Source organism: Ovis canadensis, chromosome X, assembly GCF_042477335.2.
Source record: "Ovis canadensis isolate MfBH-ARS-UI-01 breed Bighorn chromosome X, ARS-UI_OviCan_v2, whole genome shotgun sequence".
Lineage (NCBI taxonomy): Eukaryota > Metazoa > Chordata > Mammalia > Artiodactyla > Bovidae > Ovis > Ovis canadensis.
In genome coordinates, this window is record NC_091727.1 from 131,421,347 (window position 1) to 131,442,824 (window position 21,478).

Genomic DNA, 21,478 nt, shown 5'->3' on the forward strand with positions numbered 1-21,478 from the left:
AACTGTTTCTGTTTTGTTATGTTTATTCATTTGTTTTGGTTTTTAGATTCCACATATAAGTGAAATCATACAGCATTTGTCTTTATTTAATTCAGCATAATACCATCTAGATCAAATCATGTTGCTATAAATGGTAAGAATTCATTCTTTTTATGGCTAATATTCCATTATATATCACATCTTCTTTATCCATTCATCCATTGATGGGCACTTTGGTTGCCTCCCTATCTTGCCTATTGTAAAGAATGTTGCAATGAACATATGGGTGCATATATTTTTTCTAATTGATGTTTTTGTTTTCTTCAGATAAATACCCAGAAGTGGAATTGCTGGATCATATTGTAGTTCTATTTTTAATTTTTTGAGGAATCTCTATAGTGTTTTCCACAGTGGATGCATGCTCAGCTGTGTCTGACTCTTTGAGACCTCAGGGACTGTAGCCCACCAGGCTCCGCTGTCCATGGGATTTCCCAGGCAAGAGTACTGGAGGGGGTTGCCATTTCCTCCTTCACGGGATCTTCCTGAACCAGAGATTGAATCCACATCTGCATCTCTTGCATTGGCAGGCAAATTATTTACCACTGAGCCACCTGGGAAGCCCTTTTCATAGTGGCTGCACCAATTTACATCCCCACCAACAGTGCATGAGGGCTCCCTTTTCTTCACACCCTCGCCAACGCTTGTTATTTGTTGTCTTTTTAATAATAGCCATTCTGACAGGTGAGATGATACCTCATTGTTGTTTTGACTTGTAATTCTCTGATTAGTGAGAGTAAGTATTTTTTCATGTGCCTGTTTCTACAGTGGTACATCATTTCCCATTCCCACCATCATTGCGTGATGGTTCTAACTTCTCCGTGTATTTGCAAATGCTTGTTATTATCTGCCTTTTTATTATATCACTACTAGTGGATATGAAGTGGTATCTCATTGTGGTTTTGATTTGCATTACCCTGGCAGCTGATAATGTTGAACATCATGCTTATTGGTTTTCTATACATTTTCTTTGCTGAAATATCTATTCAGATCTTTGACCATTTTTATTCATTTATTTATTCATTGCACCATGAGGCTTATGGGATCTAAGTTCCAACCAGGGACTGAATCCATGGCCTTGGCAGTGAAAGTGCACACAGTACTAACTACTGGACAACCAGGGAATTCCTTGCCTATTTTTAATTGCATTGTAAGTTCTTTTTGTATATTCTAGATGTAAGTCCCTTATCAGGCATATTACTTTCAAAAATTTTCTCTTCTGCGGGTTGTGTTTTCACTTTATTAATTGTGTTATTTAAATTTAAAAGTTTTCCATTTTGGTGATGCCCCATTTTTCTATATTTCTTTTATTGCTTGAACTTTTAATGTCGTAGTGAAGAAATCATTGCTTAATCCAAGATCATGAAGAATTACACCTTCATTTTCTCCTAAGAGTTTAATAGTTTTAGCTTTTATATTTAGGACTTCATTTAAGTTCTGTATATGGTGTGGTGTGGGAGTCCAAATTCATTTTTTGCATCTGGATATCTAGTTGTCTCACATCATTTGTTAAAAAGATTCTTCTTTAAGCACTAAATTTTCTTGGCATTCTGGTTGAAAACCAACTGATTATAAATCTGAGGCTTTATTTCTGTATTCTCAATTCTGTTGGTCTGTATGTCCTTCTGCCAGTGCCACACTGTCTTGATTCCTGCAGATCTATGGTAAGTTTTGAAATCTGAAAGTGTGAGACCTCAAACTTTATCCTTCTCTTTCAAGATTATTTTTGTCTGTTCTGAGTTCATTGCATTTCTGTATGAATTTTGGGATCAGCTTGTCAAAATCTGCAGAGAAACCATCTGAGATTTTGATAGAGGTTGTGTTGAGTCTGCAGATCAATTTAGGAAATATCGCCCAACTCAATGATATGAAGTCTACCAGTCTATGAAACATAGGATATCTTTCCATTTATTTATGTATTTTTTAATTTTGTTCAACAATGTTTTATAGTTTTCAGTATACAATTCTTGGACTTTCAAAATTTATCTCTAAGTATTTTATTCTTTTTGATGATATTTTAAATGGAAATGCTACTTTTCTTTCCTCTTTGAATTATTCATTGCTAGCATATAGAAACACACTCAATTTTTGTTTATTGATCTTATATTTCTGCCACAGTGTGGAACTCTTTCATTCTCATAGTTCTTTAGTGAATTCCTTGGGATTTTCCATATGTGTGATCATACAATTTATAAATAGAGATAGTTTTTACTTCTTCCCTTCCAATCTAGAAACTTTTCATTTTATTTTTCTTGCCTACTCTGAAAAGAATTTGCGTGTTTGTCAGAAAATAAGGCTCTTCATTTTCTTTAACTATTTAAATAATCATACAAATTTACTTTCCATAATAACCTATACCTTACTACTGAATAGAAATGCTTCTTTATCTTATACTAAAAACTTTATACTTGGAGATGTTTTATTCCTCTTACTATCTTTATTTCAGTACTACAGTGAGTTAAGCTTGTAGCTTTATAAATCATTCTGCTTCACTGAAGTATGAGTTTTTCCATCAAGTATAAATGAAATCCACACCAGATAACATAAGGTAACAAGCACAGTGCCTGGCACATAGGTGGTATTCTCTAGAGCAAGGGTCCCCAACCCTCTGTTAGGAACGAGCCCTTACCGCCTGAGTTCCACCTCCAGTTAGGTCAGTGGCGGCTGTAGATTCTCACAGGAGCACAAACCCTACTGTGAACTGTGCATGAGAGGGATCTAGGTTGTGCCCTCCTTAGGAGATTCATCCCCAAACCATCCCCAGTCAGGGTCCATGGAAAAATTATCTTCCACAAAACCAATCCCTGTTGCCAAAAAGGCTGGAGACTGCTGCTCCACAGGTCAATACCACATCCTGTGGTTATCCTTTGGGTCACAGCATCCACAGTAATTTCGGGTTATGGATAGTAAATAATTATTTTTACTGCATTTTGAGCACCCAACATAAAAGGATTCTTTTCCTAACCAGATGTCCAAAGATAACCAGAGTAAACAAATATACCAAGAAGCTTATGTAACCCTGGTTTGATTCCTGGGTGGGGAAGATCCCTGGAGAAGGGATAGGCAACTATATCTGTACTGATGGACAATTGTGATGTTCCCTTTTTTCCCATTGTAAACAAAGCCTACAGAATCCCTACTGTAGCCCCAATTCCAGCAAAGGTTAAATGCATAATAAATAATTGGTATGGGAATTTAAAAACATATTAAAACACAAGATTCTATTTTAGCGTTTTATTATCTCCATGGGTAAATATTTGAGTTGGAATTGCTGAACCAAAATATCAAATATTTTTATTTTTAAACAATTTACAAAATTGCCCTGCAGAAAATTTTTACCAGTACACTCTACAAGAGCAGGGAGGGGTCGGGGTGGGAGGGAGGTGGGAGAGGATAGCAGCAGGAGTTTGGGGTTAGTAGATGCAAACTGATATATATAGACTGGATAAACAAGGTGCTACTGTATAGCACAGGGAACTATATTCAATACCCTGTGATAAACCATAATGGAAAAGAATATGAAGAAGAATGTATATGTATACGTAACTGAGTCACTTTGGTGTACAGCAACAATTAACACAACGTTTTAATGCAACTATACTTCAATAAAAAATAAATTTAAAAAAAAGAGCAGGGAGAAATGCATGTGTCCCCCATCTCTTACGTTTTCATGTAATCAAATCCATCAGTCAAGTTCTTAATTGTTCAACTTTCAGTTATTATGTTTTTAAAGATCTTCTACGAAAAGCTTATGCAGAAGCAGAAGCTAGTTATTCAGAGCTTGTTATAACAAGGGAGTTAGCCACCCTAACTTGTGTTTGGCAGAGACTTAAACAGGCAGGGCAATGGGAAAACTTAAGAGTGAAAAAAATGAAGACCATGTTTTCTCTGATTGGAAGTTGTTGGCAGTGAAACGCTGGTGAGCCAGAGGTATTTTATGTGATTGGTTTGGGGAGCATATTTAGATTTCTGTAGTTAGTGGCAGGGCAAAAATAGGAAGGCTGGTAGTCATTGATCAAGTCCAGAAGATTGCTGTAGAAGCTGTGGTTTGGCTTGTGGGGCTGCTTGCTACAGAGGTTGTGGGTTACAATTCTATTGTCATCTGGTCATCGTCCGTTCTGTATTCAGTCTCTCACTTAAAGATAAAAATCATTCTTTCATTTTGTTTCAAATATAAAATCATTTTCAGATCTAAATATTTAATTCATTAGAAAACTTATGTTTTGCATACCAGGACAAAGGGACAATTTCACTTTGACGGTAACATTTTTTCCTAAAAGTGCAATATTCTACTCTTTGTACAATATTAAAGTTCACAGTCATAGCATTTCATTTATACGTCTACGTTCTTTCAAAGGAATTTAAGAGCAAAGTTAGACTCCTCCCCCAAACTGCCCAACCCATAAAAAAAAAAAAAAAGCCTCTGAGGTTTTGTTTTGTTTTGGTGGCGCCAGGCAGCGTGTGGGATCTTAGTTCTCCCACCGCAGATAGAACCCGTGCCCCCTGCAGTGGAAGCGCGGAGTGCTAACCACTGGACTGCCAGGTAGGTCTCCACCTCTGTGGTTTTTACTAAAATTATTTCTTTGACCAACTTCTCAAGAAGAGGAAAGGGACAAAAGGGCCCAGAGAGGTTAAGAGGTACCTGCCCGAGGGAGGCGGTGGGCGGCTAGCAGACGCCGGCTGGTGGGCGGGGTGCGGGGGCGGAGCTCGGGTGACGCGACGCTCACGTGACCGCTGGGCCCAGAAGTGGGCACCGGTCCGGGTAGTGGCCCTCCCTCGGTGTTGTCGGACCCGGAGCCGTCTGCGAGCCCCTAGTTGTTGCTCCTGGTTCTTTCAGGTCAGTGTGAGGTCCTCGTCGCTGCCTGTGGGACACCGGAATGGGGGAGGAGGAACGGGCGCAGAAAGGAGAAAGGTTGGGGATGGGGTTCTGGTCGAGGGGAGCTGGCCAGACTGTAGCTAGAGATGGCGGAGGGAAGACGGCTAAGGGGGAGCAAACGGCCGTTGGGCGGAGGGAGGGGAAGGCGGACACCCCAAGTACCCATTCCCCTTTCTCTAAACATCCTTTTCTCTGCCCTCCGTCCATTTTGGAGCCGGAGATTGTGAGCTAGGGGGCGCCCCAGCAGTGAGGCAGTGGAAATAAATCCCCTCTGCCACTCTGTGCGTAGAGTAGAAAGTTGACCTCGAGGGTGGGGAGGCGAGTTGCCTTTGGGAGAGAAGGACGCAGAGATCCAAAATTAGTTTGGAAAACATCCTGGTCTGGCGCCCGAGGCATGAAAAGAAATGGCGGCTGGGGTGCAGGGGGCGGAGGAGGGGGTGGGGGAGGGAAACGGTGGGTGAGGAGGGCAGAGATTCTGGAAAGGGGCCCGAGTTCCTGTGCATCCACCGGTGCCCATCCCCGGTCTCCTGTCTGTCTGCAGGTCTACGTGTCTGTTGTTCCCTGCGCTCTACTGGGCTATAGAAAGAGGAGGAACCTGTCCAGAATCCCCGCAGGTCAGTGAAGGAAGAGGGCACTGGACAGGGACCCAGAGGGGTGGGGAGTGTGGAGGGACCGCCCGCGAAGAATTGGGGGCCCCACTGCCCACTTCCCAACACATTTACACACTGCCGCGCTGAGCAAGCATAGGGAAAAATGGCAGGGCCTGCCAGGGAAGTGTTGTCTCACGTGTGCACGAGGAATGGTGGGGTAAAGGGTGGGCAAAAGGCACTCTCGGAGGGCCAGACCAGGTCAGGAGATCCCTGACAAAGGGCAAGAAATGACTACTACTGTCCGGACCTGCATTTCCCCCCAAACCTCAGTCTCTCTTGTCTCCTCTTTGTCTTCTCTTCCCCCGCCCCACTCCCAGGACAGGAAAAGGAGGGGACGCTCAACATGGAAAAACTCTGCAGTGAAAATGAAGCGAAGCCTGAGAACCAGGGCAAGATGGAAAACAAAGAACAGCCACTGGATGCAGGAAAACCAGGAGCAGCTTGTGCTAGGGAAGATGAGGAAAACTTAGAAAACCAGGGAAGGACAGATCCCAAGGGAAAAACAGATGAGGAAGTATTAACAGTTACAGAAAGGCCAGAGAGTGAGACCAAGCCAGAAGAAGGAGCCCCAGAGAGCCAAGAAAAGCCAGAGAGTGAGGAACAAGCGCAAGAAAGAAAAGCAGAGAGCGAGGGGAAGCCAGAGAGCGAGGGGAAGCCAGAGAGCGAGGGGAAGCCAGTGAGTGAGGAAGAAGCAAAAGAAACAAAAGCAGAGAGTGAGGGGAAGCCAGAGAGTGAGGAACAAGCACAAGAAAGAAAAGCAGAGAGCGAGGGGAAGCCAGAGAGCGAGGGGAAGCCAAAAGAAGACAAGCCAGCCAGCGAACCAAGGGAACCGAGGGCTGGCAGAAAGCGCCCAGCTGGGGAGGATGTACCCAGGAAGGCCAAAAGAAAAACCAACAAGGGGCTGGCTCAGTGTCTCAAGGAATACAAGGAGGCCATACATGATATGCATTTGAGCAATGAAGAGATGATAAGAGAATTTGATGAGATGGCCAGGGTGGAGGATGAGGTGAAGAAAACCAGACAGAAATTGGGGGGGTTTATGTGGATGCAAAAAAGTTTACAGGACCCCTTCCACCCAAGGGGCCCAAGGGAACTCAGGGGTGGCTGCAGGGCCCCGCAAAGAGGCTTTGAAGACATTCCTTTTGTGTAGTGCCTCTGGCAGGCATTTACCAGGCCTTGTGCTTTATTAACCTTAAATGCTAATCCTATACTTTAGGTGTCGCTCTCATTATTCAACTGCAGCCCTCTATGTTTCAGTAGCAGATTTTCATCCATTGCATGGAAAAATGTTTATGGTGCATTGTAAAATTAAAAACAAAAATAGTTTTCAGAACCATATATATGGCATCAGTCCATTTTTGTAAAACTACAAAGATAATTTACTAGTGATCCATGTACAAGAAAAACTGAAAACTATCTACTAAAAAATCAATAGCAGTTATCTGTGGGTGATTTTTTTTCTGTTTTTTGTTCATCTGTTTATATTCTCTTAAAAAACACACAGCTTACTTTTTATCATAGCAATAATGAAAGATAAAAAATAGGAAAGCAGTACCAAGCAATCAAGTACTATTCAGTGAAGTGCCTTCTGAGGCAGTGGAGACACATAAAATTTGTGTTGACAGGATGTGAACTGAGTAAAAGTCACATTACCTCTGGGACTCAAAGGTGCAAGAATCAACTTGGCAGTTAGTACAGATCCATTGTAAGGGAAACTCTTGGCATCAATGAGTTGGGGATAAAACTTGCCTTCTAGGGCTGTGGAGAATATTCAATAAGATGCTGAGTATGTGAGCTGGTTCCCACTCTCTGCCCTGCACTAGCAGGGCCAGAGCCCCAGCAGATGTTTTGGAGAGGGCTGAGGAGGTTTCAAGTGTGCAGAAGTAAGTCCAGACAGCTGTGAGGTGGGTGGCCCTCTCCAGCTGGGGTAATGTCATGACTCTTGGGGGGTATGCCTCTGCTTGTTGGTACTGTACCCTCCTAAGGCTCCCACTGCTGCTGATGGGCTAGAGATCGTGATGGTCTAAAACAACACCATGTCACAACTGAAAGGTGGAGAATTCTCTACAGTAGAGTTACCCTAACTCACCTGGGTAGCACGCAGTTGTCACTTGGGTCTTGCTATTTATAAAGTTCTTATAAAACATACCTTTGTTGGTTTGTGTGTGTTTCTGTGTACAGCCATCTGCACTGGATTTAGATACTGGAGATTGAACCGGGAGAAAAATCTGACCAGATGCTGTGCTATTCTCACCTGTTAATCTCGTGTCTGCTGACGCTTTTTTCTTAGAAGTCGTCTCCTAGGAAATTCCTGTTAAGCCCTGGCTTATCATTTCAGCAGACCCATCTACCTATGTGATTTTTTTCCCTCTGTCTCTTCATTAGCCTTTTATTTGCTTATAGTGTTTCTTTAAATAAATGTTTAGGCTAGTTGTAGATTTACAGAATTATTACAAAGATACAGTTTCCATATACCCCATACCTGTTATTAACATCATTGGAAAAGACTCAGGCTGGGAGGGATTGGGGGTAGGAGGAGAAGGGGACAACAGGATGAGAGGCTGGATGGCATCACCGACTCGATGGACGTGAGTCTGAGTGAACTCCGGGAGATGGTGATGGACAGGGAGGCCTGGCGTGCTGCGATTCATGGGGTCGCAAAGAGTCGGACACGACTGAGCGACTGAACTGAACTGAACTGAACTTTTAGCTTGAAGCGTTCGTCACAATGAACCAATGTTGATAATTTATCATTAACCAAGATACATACTTTATTCAGAGTACCTCAGTTTTTCCCTAATGTCTTTTTTCTGTCCCAGGATCCTATCCAGGTTTTCATCTTACAATTAGTCATCATGTCTCCTTAGGCTCCTCTTGGCTGTGACAATTTCTCACACTTTCCCTGTTTCTTATGCCTTGACACTCTTGAGACGCACTGGTCAGGTACTTTGATTAGTGTACCGCAGTTTCAGTTTGCTTGATTTTTCTCTTATGGTTAGTGAAGTGAAGTAGCTCAGTCGTGTCCGACTCTTTGTGACCCCATGGACTGTAGTCTACCAGGGTCCTCTGTCCATGGGATTTTCCAGGCAATAGTCCTGGAGTGGGTTGCCATTTCCTTCTCCAGGGGATCTTCCTAACCCAGGGCTCAAACCCGGGTCCTCCCACATTGTAGACAGATGCTTTACCATCTGAGCCACCAGGGAAGCCTCTCTTATGGTTAGACAGGTGTTAAGTGCTTTTTTGGGAAGAGGATCACACAGGCAAAATGGAATCATATAAAGGGTACATACTATCAATATTATCACTTTATGTTAATATTGGTCACCTGGCTAAAGTAGTGTTCTCAGGATTCTACATGGTAAAGTTACTCTTTTATTTCTCCCTTTCTAGACTATACTCTTTGGGAGAAAATCACTCTGCACAGTCTACACTTAAAAGACTGTGGTGTTATGTTCAATCTTGTTGAAGATGGAGTATCTCCAACATTTATTTGGAATTCTACATATTTGATTTCTCTCCATTTATTTAATATACTTTGGACTATACTACTACTATATATATTTTCATTGCTCAAATTTTTCCACTTTTGGCCATTGGAAGTTCTTTCAGTTGGCTCTTGCATCTATTTAACATACCCCCATCATTGTGTACGTGTGTATGTGTGTGTTTATAAAACTTTCTGGTGCTACAAAATGGTCTAGTCATATCTTGCATATTTCCTGCCCAAATCCTAGAATCAACCATTTCTTCAAGGAACCCTGGTACCTTTGGTTGGAGAACAGTACTAGAAACCAAGATTTAGGTGTTAAGTATACACCCTACCATTTGGATATCATGGCTTCTAGGCCCTTTCAGTTGATAAAGAAGATATATATGCATCTCTTTCTGTCTCTCTCCATATATATATATATATATATATATATATATATATACACATATATATACATCTTTATATGTTTTAAAATATATATAGAGAAAATTTTGTCTTTAGTCTTAACAGACTCCACTCATTTCCAAAGTTACCTATATCAGTGCCTTATTCTTCCATCCCTTTCAGTGAAGTTGTTTCGTGCATTTGTGATATACTTGAGTCTTTTGTCACATTCTGTGTTGTGGGAATGTTGTTATAAATGCACTTTTAAATATCAATTCCAGTTGTTCATTGCTGGTATATAGGAAAGCAATTAAATTTATATATTAACTTATACCCTGTGATCTTGTGACCAGGAGTTTGTCAATGCTTTGGCATTTTCTACATAGACCGTCATGTCATCTGCAAATAGGGATAGATTTATTTCCTCAGTTCTAATCTGTACACTTTTTATTTCCTTTTTTGTCTTAATACACTAGCTAGGACTTCCAGTATGATGTTCAATAAGAGCAATGAGAAAGGACATCCTTGCCCTGTTCCTGACACTTCAGGTGAAGTGTCTCCTTTTATATCACTAAGTACCATGTTAGTTTCTTGTAGTTTTTGTTGTTCAGTCACCATGTAGATATTCTTTATCAAACTGAGGAAGTTCCCCTCTACTCCCAGGTTGAAAGCGTTTATCATGAATGGTTGTTGGAGTCTGTCAAATACTTTTTCTGTATCAAATAATATCATATAATTTTTCTTTTTTAGTCTGTTAACATGTAGTGGATTATATCGATTGATTTTCAAATGTTGAATCAACCTTGAATACCTGGAATAAATTTCAGTTGTTTGGCACATAGCTTTTTACACATTATTGGATTCAGTTTTATAATACTTTGTTGAGGATTTGTGTCTGTATCCATTAGAGATATTGGTCTGTAATTTTCCTTTCTTGTAGTATCTTTTATCTGGTTTTGGAATTAGGGTAATATTGGTCTCACAGAATGAGTCAGATGTTCTCTACTTCAGTTTTATGGAAGAGATTGTGGAGAATTGGTATTATTTCTAACATAAACGTTTGGTAGAATTCACTGGTGATTTCTAAATGTTTACTGGTGGTCCTTAAATATTTGGTACAAATTGGTCCTAGTGATTTCTATCTTTGGAAGGTTATTGATTCAATTTCTTTAATAGATACAGAACTATTCAGGTTATCTTTTTCCTCTCCTGTGAGTTTTAGGAGTTTGTATTTTTTGAGTAATTAGTCCATTTCATCTTAAGTTATCTAATTTGTAGGCATAGAGTTTTTCATAGTATTACTTCATTACCTCCTTAATATCCATGGGATCAGGAATGATAACCCCACTTTGATTTCTGATATTGTTAATTTGAGTCTGTCTTGTTTTCTTGATTACCCTCATAAGAGATTTAATAATTTTATCTTTTCAAAGAACCAACTTTTGGTTTTGTTGATTTTCTCTGTTGTTTTCCTGTTTTCACTTTCCTTTCATTTTATTTCTAGTTATTTCTTTTTTCCTATTTGCTCTAAGGTTCGATCCCTGGGTTGGGAAGATAACCTGGAGAAGGGAAAGTCTACCCACTCTGGTATTCTGGCATGGAGAATTCCATGGACTATACGGTCCATGGGGTTGCAAAGAGTTGGACATGACTGAGCAACTTTCACTTTCACTAGGCTTAAATTACTCTTCTTTCTTTAGTTTCCTAAGAAGAAAGCATAGGTTATTGATGGGAGAACCTTCTTTTCCATATATGCGTTTAAGCTAGAAATTTCCCTTTAAGCATTGCTGTTGCTTTACCCCAGAGATTTTGATATGTTGTATTTTCATTTAGTTCAAATCATTTTTAAATTTCTGTTGAGAATTCTTCTTTGACTCGTGTTATTTAGACATGTGTTGCTTAACTTCCAAATAGTTGGGTTCGCCATCTATCCTGTTATTGATTTCTAGTTTAATTCTACTCTTTTAAATTTGTTAAGGTGGGTTTTATGGACTCTCTTGAGCTCATGTTCTATATGAGCTTGAATGTTGAATGGAATGTTCTATAAATGTGAATTAAATCACCTTGATTAATAATGCTGTTCAGGTCAACTACGTATTAGGTGCTCAGTTAGGTGTCTTGACTTTTTGTGATCCCATGGACTGTAGCCTGCCAGGCTCCTCTGTTCGTGAAATTCTCCAGGCAAGAATACTGGAGTAGGTTGCCATTTCCTTCTCTGACTATATCCTTATTCATATTCTGCCTGCTTAATCTGTCAATTACTGATTGGGGGCATTAAAGTTTGTAACTATAATAATAATTTGTCTGTTTCTCCTTTCAGTTCTATCAATTTTTGCTTCATATATTTTGACACTTTTGTCATGTACATATAATGTTTAGGATTATTATATGTTTTGCTCAGAATTGATCCCTTTATCATTATGTAGTGCCTCTTTTGATCTCTGATAACTTTCCTTGTTCTGCTTTGTCTGAAATTATGTAACTACTCCGGCTTTCTTTTTTTGTCCAGTTTTTTTTTTTTTTTTATTAGTGCAGATCTTTCTCTGTTGCTTTGCTTTTAACCTCTCACTCTTTATCAGGGCTTCCCTAATAGCTCAGTTGGTAGAGAATTCATCTGCAGTGCAGGAGACCCCAGTTCGATTCCTGGGTTAGGAAGATCCCCTGTAGAAGGGATAGGCTACCCACTCCAGTATTCTTGGGCTTCCCTTGTGGTTCAGCTGGTAAAGAATCCACCTGTAATGCGGGTAGACCTAGGTTCGATCCCTGGGTTGGGAAGATCCCCCAGAGAAGGGAAAGGCTACCCACTCCAGTATTCTGGCCTGGACAATTCCATGGACTACAGTCCATGGGGTCTCAAAAGAGTTGGACACGACTGAGCAACTTTCACTTTCACTCACTCACTGTATTTAAAGTGGGCTTCTTGTACACAGCATATAGTTGGGTTTTTTAATTCACTCTGATAGTTTCAATCTTTAATTATGTATTTAGACCATTCATATTTAAAATGACTCAATATATTTGGATTTAGTATGAAGCATGTTTATAACTGTCTTCTATTTGTTGCCAGAGGCTTCTTTTTCTGCCTTCTCTAGTTTATTTTTGCCTGCACCAGGTCTTAGTTATGACATGTGGGATCTTTCAGTTTAGTTGCAACATGTAGGATCTAGATCCCTGATCAAGGATCAAACCCATGCCCCCTGCATTGGGAGTGTGGAGTCTTAGCCACTGGACCACCAGGGAAGTCTGCCTTCTCTAGTTTTCATTGAGTATTTTACATGATTCCACTTGTCTTCTCTTAGTGTATTGATTATATTTCTTTAAAATTTTTTCAAAAATTTTCCTTGAGTTTACATTTTTAACTAAGAACATTTTCAAATAATACTGTTCTGCTTTACTTATATGTAGTACAGGTACCTTAAGTGTTCATTTCACTCATCCATTTCCTGCAATCACTTAATACACTGTTATTTTATTACTTTTGATAAAGAGTTATCTTTTACATCAATTAAGAATAAGACAAAAAATTTCATTATACTTTCACTTATTGCATTTCCAACGCTCTTCCTTTATGTAAATCTGAGTTGCAGGCCTGCACCATTTTTTTGCAGAAAATCTTTTAACATTTCCTGAAGGAAAGGTTTGCTGATGCTGAATTCCATCAGTTTTTGTTTGTCTGAGAAAGTCTTTATTTCTCCTCCACATTTGAAGGATTATTTCACTGGATATAGAATTTTAGGTTAGTTTTTTTTTCTTTCAATATTTTAACTATTTACAGTTATAGAGATAGGAGTGTTAACACTGAAATGAAAGATATTTTTTTATTTCTTCTTGTAGTTCTGTCAGATTTATTTATTTTGTGGTCTATTTAATAAATGCATACAAATTTTAAATATCACTAAGTGATGCTTATGTCTTGTAATGCTTTTTGCTTTAAAGTCTATTTTGTTATTAATTTAACTATAATGGCTTTCTTTTGGTTAGTGTTTTCATGTTATTTTTCCCTTATACTTTTACTTTCAGTCTTTATGAATCTTTATATTTCAGATATGTCTTTTGTAAATAGTATATAGTTGGGTTTTTCCAGTCCAAAAATCTGTTTTTTAATTGCTTCATGTAAACCATTTACATTAATGTACTTACTGCTATTAATACTGGATATAACCATTGTACCACATTCCTTCTCTTATATCCCATCTGGTTTATGTTTGTTTTTCCTTCCTTAGGATTGATTAGTTTCTTATTTTTGCCCCTCTATTAGCTTAGAAGTTTTACTCTCTTACTCTTCCTTAATAGTTATCCAGTAATTACAGCATAGTCTTGACTTACTAAAGGCTAACATTAATTTATACTTATACATACTCTTTAGATAATGCCAGAACTTTAAATGCTTTTACTCTAGTCCTCTTGACTCCTGTGTTGTCAGTATGAATTAACAAGATAATATTATTTTATATAGTATTGATTTAAATTTAAATTTATAGATAGATATTTAGCCTTTTAATTACTTTCTTTTCCTTCCTTCATCCCCAGTCTTCCATCTGAGATCATTTTCCTGTTATCTGAAAAATGTCCCATAGAATTGAGTATTTCCTTTGGTTTCTGACTGCTGCTAGAAACTCTTTGTTTTGGTTTATTTATAAAGCTTTTATTTTGCCTTCATTTTTGAAGGGTATTTTTGCTGCTTATTTTCTTGGTTGGCATTTACTTTCTTTCAAGATACTAAAGATGTCACTTCACCATCTTTCATTATTGCTGTTGCAAAGCCATTAATTAGCCTAAGTTTTGTTCCTTTTGAGGCATACTCTATCGTTTTGGCTATTTTTATGATTTTATATTTGTCTTGAATTCTCTGTAAATTCACTATTATGTATTCTATGCATGGGCTTCTTTTTATTTATCCTGTTTGGGATTTGTTAGACTTCTTGGATCTATGGATCAATGTCTTTAATCAGTTTTGAAAAATTCTCCACCATTAAATCTTCAAAGAGTGTCTCTGAACAGTTCCATTTCTCTTTTCCTTTTGGAATTCCAATTGAACATGTATTAGACCTTATCCTTGTCTGTATTTTCCATCTTTTTGACCACCTGTGCAGCCTTACAGATAATTTCATCTGAATATAAGTTCTAGTTATTTAATTCTCTTGAGTTGCATCTAATCTGCTGTTAAAAGCCATCCACTGAGTTTCTAATTTCAGCTTTGTTATTTTTCAGTTTTGGAGTTTTCTTTTTTCCCTACTTTTTTTTGGTTTTCTGGTTCCATGTTGAAATTTTCAAGATTGGATTTTATTTATCTGAATACACTGAGCATTGTGGTTTTATTGTTCAGTCACTCAGTCGTGTCTGACTCTTTGAAACCCTATGGACTGTAGCATGCCAGGCTTTCCTGCCCTTTACTGTCTCCCAGAGTTTGCTCAAACTTGTGTCCATTGAGTTGATGATGCCAAGCACTATGGTTTAGTAGTCTGTATCTGATAATTTGAATAATTCAAAGCTAATGGATCTGCTTCTGTTGTCTATTGCCTATGGTGCTTCTTATCTATGATGTCTCTTCTTTGTTTTTCTGGTTATCTTTGTGTATGGGCATTGTACTTAAATAGCTGTTTGTTGGAATAATTTGAGGCTGAGGATGGTGGAATCTTTTCCAAAGAAGATTTTGTTTGCACTGGTTAGGCCCATAAGGATACTTCTTGTCTAAAACCACCATAATCTATATTCAAAAATTAAACTTTACTAGTCCACCTAGATGTTGCAAAGCCAAGCTAAAAGACTTTGTGAGGGCTAGTTTATTTCCAGTTTATAATTACCCTTAAAGTGAAACATTTGGAGTTCCTAGGAAACTCCTTCCCTTTTAATAAGACTTGGGCTTTGAGTTTTATTATTCTAGTGCTTTGAGTCTTCTAAAGCTTCAATTCACTTAACACTGGTTTATTCCTTAACCTTTACTCCTTAACCATAGATGCCCTTAAGACAAATACAGTTAACCTTATGAGTACTAAAAGAAAATGGGGAATTCTTCTTTGACCTCATATAGGAAAAGTTTTTAACTATGAGTCAAAAATCTAGATGCAATAAAAGACAAATCTGATAAATGTGACTACTTTTTTTTAATGTATGGCAGAAATACATCATAAAAAAAGTCAAAAAGCAACTAACAAGTTGGAAGTAAATATTTGCAACTTTTATAACAGATAAAGGCCTAATATAATGTATAAAGAACACTTCAAAAGTGCAAAGGAGCAATAACCCAATAGAAGAACGTGGAAAAGGGAATTCCCTGGAGGTTCAATGGCTAAGACTCCACGCTCCGAATGCAGGGGGCCCAGGTTTGATCCCTGGTCAGGGAACTAGATCCCACACACCACAACTAAAGATCCCACATGCGGCAACTAAGACATGGTGCAGCCAAATGAATAAAAATAAATTAAAAAAAAAAGATGTGGAAAAGACATGTACAGACAATTCACAATGATATTTAATTTGCTATTAAACAGAAATGCAAAATAAAATGCCATGGATATACTACTACTCACTTATATCAGTGAAAATTAAAAAGTATGCCACATTATGTCGAAAACGGGAAATAAGCACACTCACCTTTATTTTTGGTGGGAAAGCAAAAATGAGCTTGAGATTCAGGAGAGGGAATAACCTGGATGTGTAGATTTGGGAATCTGTGTTTACAGGAAAATGGACAGAGTCAGGGAGAGAGAACACGTGGATTGAGAAGAGCTGAGGCTCAGGCACGGCTACACAAGGTGGCAGCGCGGCTCCCTGGCGGGACCAGCACCAGGACTCTAGAGTCAGGAGGAGCTAGTCTTGAAAGCGGGCTGTGGGGCTATGTGGTGCTTTAGGCAAAATCTGGCACCTTCCTTGTGATCAGCTGCCACAACTGGGGATGATGGGCATCTCAGAGGGATGCTGAGCGAGGACCCGAGATGCTCCAGGTAAAGCACCTGCAGTCAGGAAGCCTCTCCACTCCTGCTTTATTGGTAATGCCTCCTTCTCCAACTACCACCACCCTCCGCCGGCCCCCACCTTCTGGAGCTGTCGGGTCCCTCTGGGCTGGGGGCGAGGGAGTGGGGCGGAGGACCTGGCTCAGGTGATGCGACGCTCACATGACCGGCTGGGCGCCAAAGTGGGCAGCAACCCCCATGCCCACCCTGCCCGAGCAGAACCAGTTCCCAGAGCTGCCCGGGCGAGGGGCGAGAGGGCTTAGGCGAGCCCGAGGAGGTGCAGACCTGGCCCAGGCCCCACAGGTCAGTGTGAAGGTGGCCACTGCTGGCGTCCCGGGCAGGGGTGGAAGCTGATGGGACTAGGATCCAGGAGCAGTGGGGAGAGATGGGGAGAGAGGAGGGGGTCCCGAGATGAATGTGGAGAATGGCGAGGCGCAACGTGGGTAGGTGGCCCCGTCTCCTCCTCGACGGCCCTCCTCTGTGCCTTCCACTCATTTTTGAGCCTGAAATTGCTAGGGTTGGGGGGGGATGCGCCCCCGCAGTGCAACGGTGAAACGTAGACAAATTCTGATAATAATTCCCTTTCACACTCTGAGCCCAGGAGGAAATAACTGACCTCACGTAAAGGGGTGGGGATGCGGCGGGTTGCTTGCGCGGGAGGAAGACACAGACCCAAAATAGTTTGGAAAGCATCCTGGTCTAGTGCTTGCGGCCTGAGAAGTAATGGTGGCTGGGATGCAGGAGAAGTAGGGGAAAAATTGTAGGATGAGGAGGGCCCAGATTCAGGAAAGGGACCCCAGCCCATGGACCGTGCAGTCCCTCTCTGTCTTCTGCCTGTCTGCAGGTCTGCATGTCTGTTCCCAACACTCTGCAAGGCTAGAAAAGGAGGAGAAACCTGGCCAGAATCCCTGCAAGTCAGTGAAAAATAAGAGGGCACTGGACAGGCATGGGTCTTGGGGGCACAGCTTTGGCAGCATTTTAAGGCCCCACTTCCCATCCCCCCACCAGATAAAATATATACCCTCCCTGCCACGCTAAAGGATGGTACAAGGTGGTAGGGCCTTCCAGGGAATGGTTGGCTCTCAGTGCAGGAGGAATGGTGGGGTAAAGGGTAGGCAGAAGGCACACTAGGCTGGGCCAGGTCAGGGGACCACTGACGCGGGTCAGATGCCAGTGCTGTCCAGACCTGCCTTCCACCCAAGCCCGCAGTCTCCCTTGTCTCCTCTTTGTCTCTTCTCCACCCCCACCTTCACCCCTAGGACAGGAAGGGGAGGGGACATCTCAACATGGAAAAACTGCAATGAAAATCAAGGAAAGTTGGAAAGTGAGGGAAAGCCAGAAGATGAAGTAGAGCCTGAAAATGAAGGAAAGTCAAATGAGAAAGAAAAGCCAGAAGTGGTGGGGAAGTCAGAATAGGAATGAGAGCTCCAGAATGAGGGACAGCCAGATGATGGGAGACAACCCGCACATGAGGGACAACCAGCAGATGAGGGGAAGCAAGAAAAGCAGGGCAAGTTCGAAGCTGAGGGAAACCCACTCAAGGGAAAGCCAGGGTCCCAGGCAAAGTCAGAGAGCCAGTTGCGTGCTGCCAAAAAGTGCCCTGCTGAAGATTATGTGCCCCAGAAGGCAAAAAGAAAAAAGGACAGGATTCCCCCAAGGACTATCAGGACAACTTACAGGAAAGGCATCTGGGAGGAGATACTGAGAGAATATGGAGATCTGTCAATGGCTCAGCTTGAAGAGCTAAGGAAAAGACAGAAAATTGGGTGGATTTCATTGGATACAAAGAAATGTACAGGATCTATTCACCCCAAGGGGGCAACGGGGTGTCAAGGGAACGAAGGGAGGAGGGAGGAGCCAAAGGGGCATACATGATATCCCATATCTTTAATGCCTTGGCATTTGATTCTGGTTTCTTTGATGAGAATATCACTGACACTGCTTTCCCTGGCAGGCACTTGCCAGGCTATGTGCTTTATCCTCAAGCTGATACTTTGCTTTAGGGGTCACTGTCCTTACCAGCAGCCATTTGATCCAGCTACAGTGCTCTGTGTTTCAGTAGGGGGTTTTCACCCACGTTCATGGAAGAGATGTTCATGGTACACTGTAAAAAGAGCAATAAAAAACACTAAATGTATAGTATCAAACCAGTTTTGTAAAAGGGCTTCCCTAGTGGCTCAGACTGTAAAGAATTCGCCTGCAATGCCAGAGACCTGGGTTTGATCCCTAGGTCTGGAAGATCCCCTGAAGGAGGAAATGGCTACCCACTCCAGTATTCTTGCCTGGCAAATCTCATGGACAGAGAAGTCTGGTGGGCTACAGTCCATGGGATCGCAAAGAGTCAGACATGAATGAGTGACTAATACTTTTCACTTTGTAAAAGTAGTAAATGTTTGCATAATGCATTTGTGCACAGAGAAAACCATGAAAACTAAAAACTAGGTGATAGTTTTTTCCTGCATTGTAGCCAGAAAATAGGTCTTGCCTGTACTCAAAGATGAGTCCAATCATCAGATGGTACCTCCATGCCATTCCTCCACAGGTATGTCCATCCCCATGTCTTCCCCTAGTTGTAACCATGTCAGTGGGCACTGGCAGCCCTTCTCCTGGGTCCTCTACCATCCTATGGCTCCTCCCAACATGTGTGATTCTTTTTCTTGTCTTTGCTCACTCATCTCTACTTTTTCTTAAATGATGTTTGTCATAATAAAAAAATTCCTAGAAATCAATACATGATAAAAAAATGGAAATGTTCAGTGAGCTTATGAGGGCAATGAAGATTCCTGTTGTCAGACTGTAAAATGATAAGTAAAACATTACATCTAGGACTCATAGCTAGAGGAATCAACCTGACAGTTACAACAGATCCAGTGCTCTAAAGGTCAGTCTTGTCATCTGTGAAATGGGACTAAAACTTGTCTTACAATCTGCTGAGTGGATCATATGAGGTACTGGATATGTTAGCTGTGTTTGGAGAGCTCCTTTGTAGCAGTAGGACTCTGAACCTTGTCAGACACTCAGGAGAGAGCTGAGGGTAGGTCTCACCGATGCCGAGGAACAAGTCTAAGCAGACGAGAAGAGACTGCCACTCTTCTCTGGATACTACCATATCTGCTGGGCATGCCTGCTCTTCCCGGCCCTGTACCCTCTGCTGACAGCTATTGATATGATGGAGGCCTTATGGTGACAAAGCCCCTCTGGTTCCCTTTAGTCCCCAAAGGGTCAAAGCCCCTATCTGACTTCTATAGGAATGTGGGTAAATTCCCTCTCCCAACTTCAGAGTTGTATCTACCCTGGTGGCATTGCCCCAGGGCAGTTTGGGCTCCATTATATTACATAGTTCTTAGCAAAGTAGTCATTAACATTTTAGTTCATTTTATATTTGCTTATAGTAGTTTCTTATCTCTTACAGGACTCATATATTTTGGGTCCCCTGGGGATTGTATCCTGAGACACATCTATGGATGAAACAGTAGATAGTTATTTGAACTACACACCACAGTACCTCAGGGAAGCCATATCTAAATTTATATACCATTATTAGTGTGAGTTTTCTCTCTAAAAAGTCTCCTGGTTGGTTTCCTACACAAATTCAAAGGACTTGTCTACACATAATCAGAGAGGGTTACACAACTGAATTTCAAACTGAAAATATCCCTTCCCATTCCAGACCAATTCCAACTAAAAACTGTAACAGTGCTCTTAAAAATATTAAAAACTCTCAATGTTAGGGATTTTAATTTAACCCACTAGTATGTCGCTTTTTCCAAATGAGGACTTTCTTATTCACATATGTTTAATAAATTATGTGATACATATACTTAATTATGAATGAATCAGAAGCCCTGAGTTAAAAAAAAAGATACCCTATTCATGGATTAGAAGCCTTGATAGTGTTAATATGGTAATTCTCTCCAAAAGTTATCTATAAATTCAATTTTATATGGAAAAGCAAAGGACACAGGATAGCCAAAATATTTTGAAAATGAAGAACACATTTGAAGGACTCGTTGCCTGATTTCAGGGCTAACTAAAACTACAGTAATCAAGACTATGTAGTATGGCATAAGGATAGACATATAAATTGATGGAATAAGACACAGTCCAAAAGTAGACCCACATGTATATCATCAATTCATGTTTTAAAAAGGACCCACAGGAATTCAGTGGAGAAAGATTTTTCAACAAATGATACTGGAACAACTGTATGTCGTCTTGGTCAGTTTGGATTGCTATAACAAACATACCACAGACAGGAATTTTTCATAGTTCTGGAGTGTGGGAACCCATGATCAAGATGCTGGCAGATTTCGTATCTAGTAGGTGTCAGATTCCTGGTTCATAACCAGATGTCTTCACATGACAGAAGGGGCAAGGGAGCTTTCTGGGGTCATTTTTATAATGAAACTAATTCCTCATGAGGGCTCCACTTGCATGGCTTAATTGCCAAAGGCCCTACTTCCAAATACCATCCAACTGGATGAATTTTGCAGTTACACAAACATTCAGTCTATAGCAGACATCAATATACAAAAAAAGTACCCTTACCTCACACCATATACAAAACATGAATTAAAAATGGCTCACAGAACAAAATGTAAAACCCCCAATTATAAAAACTTTATTTAGAGAATTCCTGGGTGATCTCAGTGGTTAGGATTCTGAGCTCTCACTGCCAAGGGCCTGGCTTCAATCCCTGGTCAGGGAACTAAACTCCCATAAAGCCACGTGATGTGGCCAAAAAAACCCAAAATAGAATAAAAATAAAAATTTCATTTAAAGATAGGAACAATATGGAATAGTTTGTTTCAGAATAAACTATTATTGTTTATTCTGAAGTAGTGTAAAGATTTTTTATTGTAATTTTTTATTTTAGGCTGCATAGGGTCTCCATTGCTGCTTGGGCTTTTCTCTAGTTGTGGTGAGTGAAGGCTACTCTTTGTTGCAGTGTGCAGGCTTCTCACTGTGGTGGCTTCTCTTGTTGCTGAGCACAGGGTCCAGGGCACTAGGGCTTCAGTAGTTGTGGCATGTGGGCTCCAGAGCACATGCTTAATAGTTGAGGTGCACAGGTTTAGTTGCTCCACATCAT

At 40.6% G+C, this 21,478-nt stretch overlaps 3 protein-coding genes across 8 annotated transcripts in view; 2 read left to right on the forward strand and 1 right to left on the reverse strand.

The window, feature by feature from the left end:
• Positions 1-3,304: 3,304 nt before the first annotated feature.
• Positions 3,305-21,478, reverse strand: part of LOC138930865 (uncharacterized) — a 50,323-nt gene continuing 32,149 nt past the window's right edge. The window contains exons 6-9 of the mRNA XM_070291256.1: positions 18,409-18,493; positions 18,067-18,132; positions 16,031-16,107; positions 3,305-4,898 (exon numbers count right to left, since the gene is read on the reverse strand). Of these exons, the coding sequence (XP_070147357.1) occupies positions 18,459-18,493 (35 nt within the window). The 3' untranslated portion in view covers positions 3,305-4,898; positions 16,031-16,107; positions 18,067-18,132; positions 18,409-18,458. The remainder of the gene's footprint in view (positions 4,899-16,030; positions 16,108-18,066; positions 18,133-18,408; positions 18,494-21,478) is intronic.
• On the forward strand, positions 4,439-7,710 carry TCEAL4 (transcription elongation factor A like 4). Of its 6 annotated transcripts, none has more exons than XM_070292170.1 (3): positions 4,439-4,579; positions 5,454-5,526; positions 5,880-7,710. In XM_070292170.1, exon 3 carries the CDS (start codon positions 5,906-5,908, stop codon positions 6,710-6,712), a length of 807 nt encoding a protein of 268 aa, XP_070148271.1. In that variant the 5' UTR covers positions 4,439-4,579; positions 5,454-5,526; positions 5,880-5,905; the 3' UTR covers positions 6,713-7,710. The 6 variants fall into 6 exon arrangements, with proteins under 6 accessions (XP_070148271.1, XP_070148274.1, XP_070148273.1 ...); XM_070292173.1 differs by having other exon boundaries at positions 4,468-4,579; positions 5,885-7,710; XM_070292172.1 differs by lacking the exon at positions 4,439-4,579 and adding an exon at positions 4,733-4,873 and having other exon boundaries at positions 5,885-7,710.
• On the forward strand, positions 16,801-18,280 carry TCEAL3 (transcription elongation factor A like 3). Its single transcript, XM_070291255.1, is given in 5 exon segments — positions 16,801-16,832; positions 17,649-18,031; positions 18,034-18,079; positions 18,081-18,147; positions 18,149-18,280. Coding segments are annotated over 5 exon segments (660 nt in total).

What these genes read in the sequence shown, in the direction of transcription:
- TCEAL4 (XM_070292170.1), top strand. Translation starts at nt 5,906, where the DNA reads ATGGAAAAACTCTGCAGTGAAAATGAAGCGAAGCCTGAGAACCAGGGC.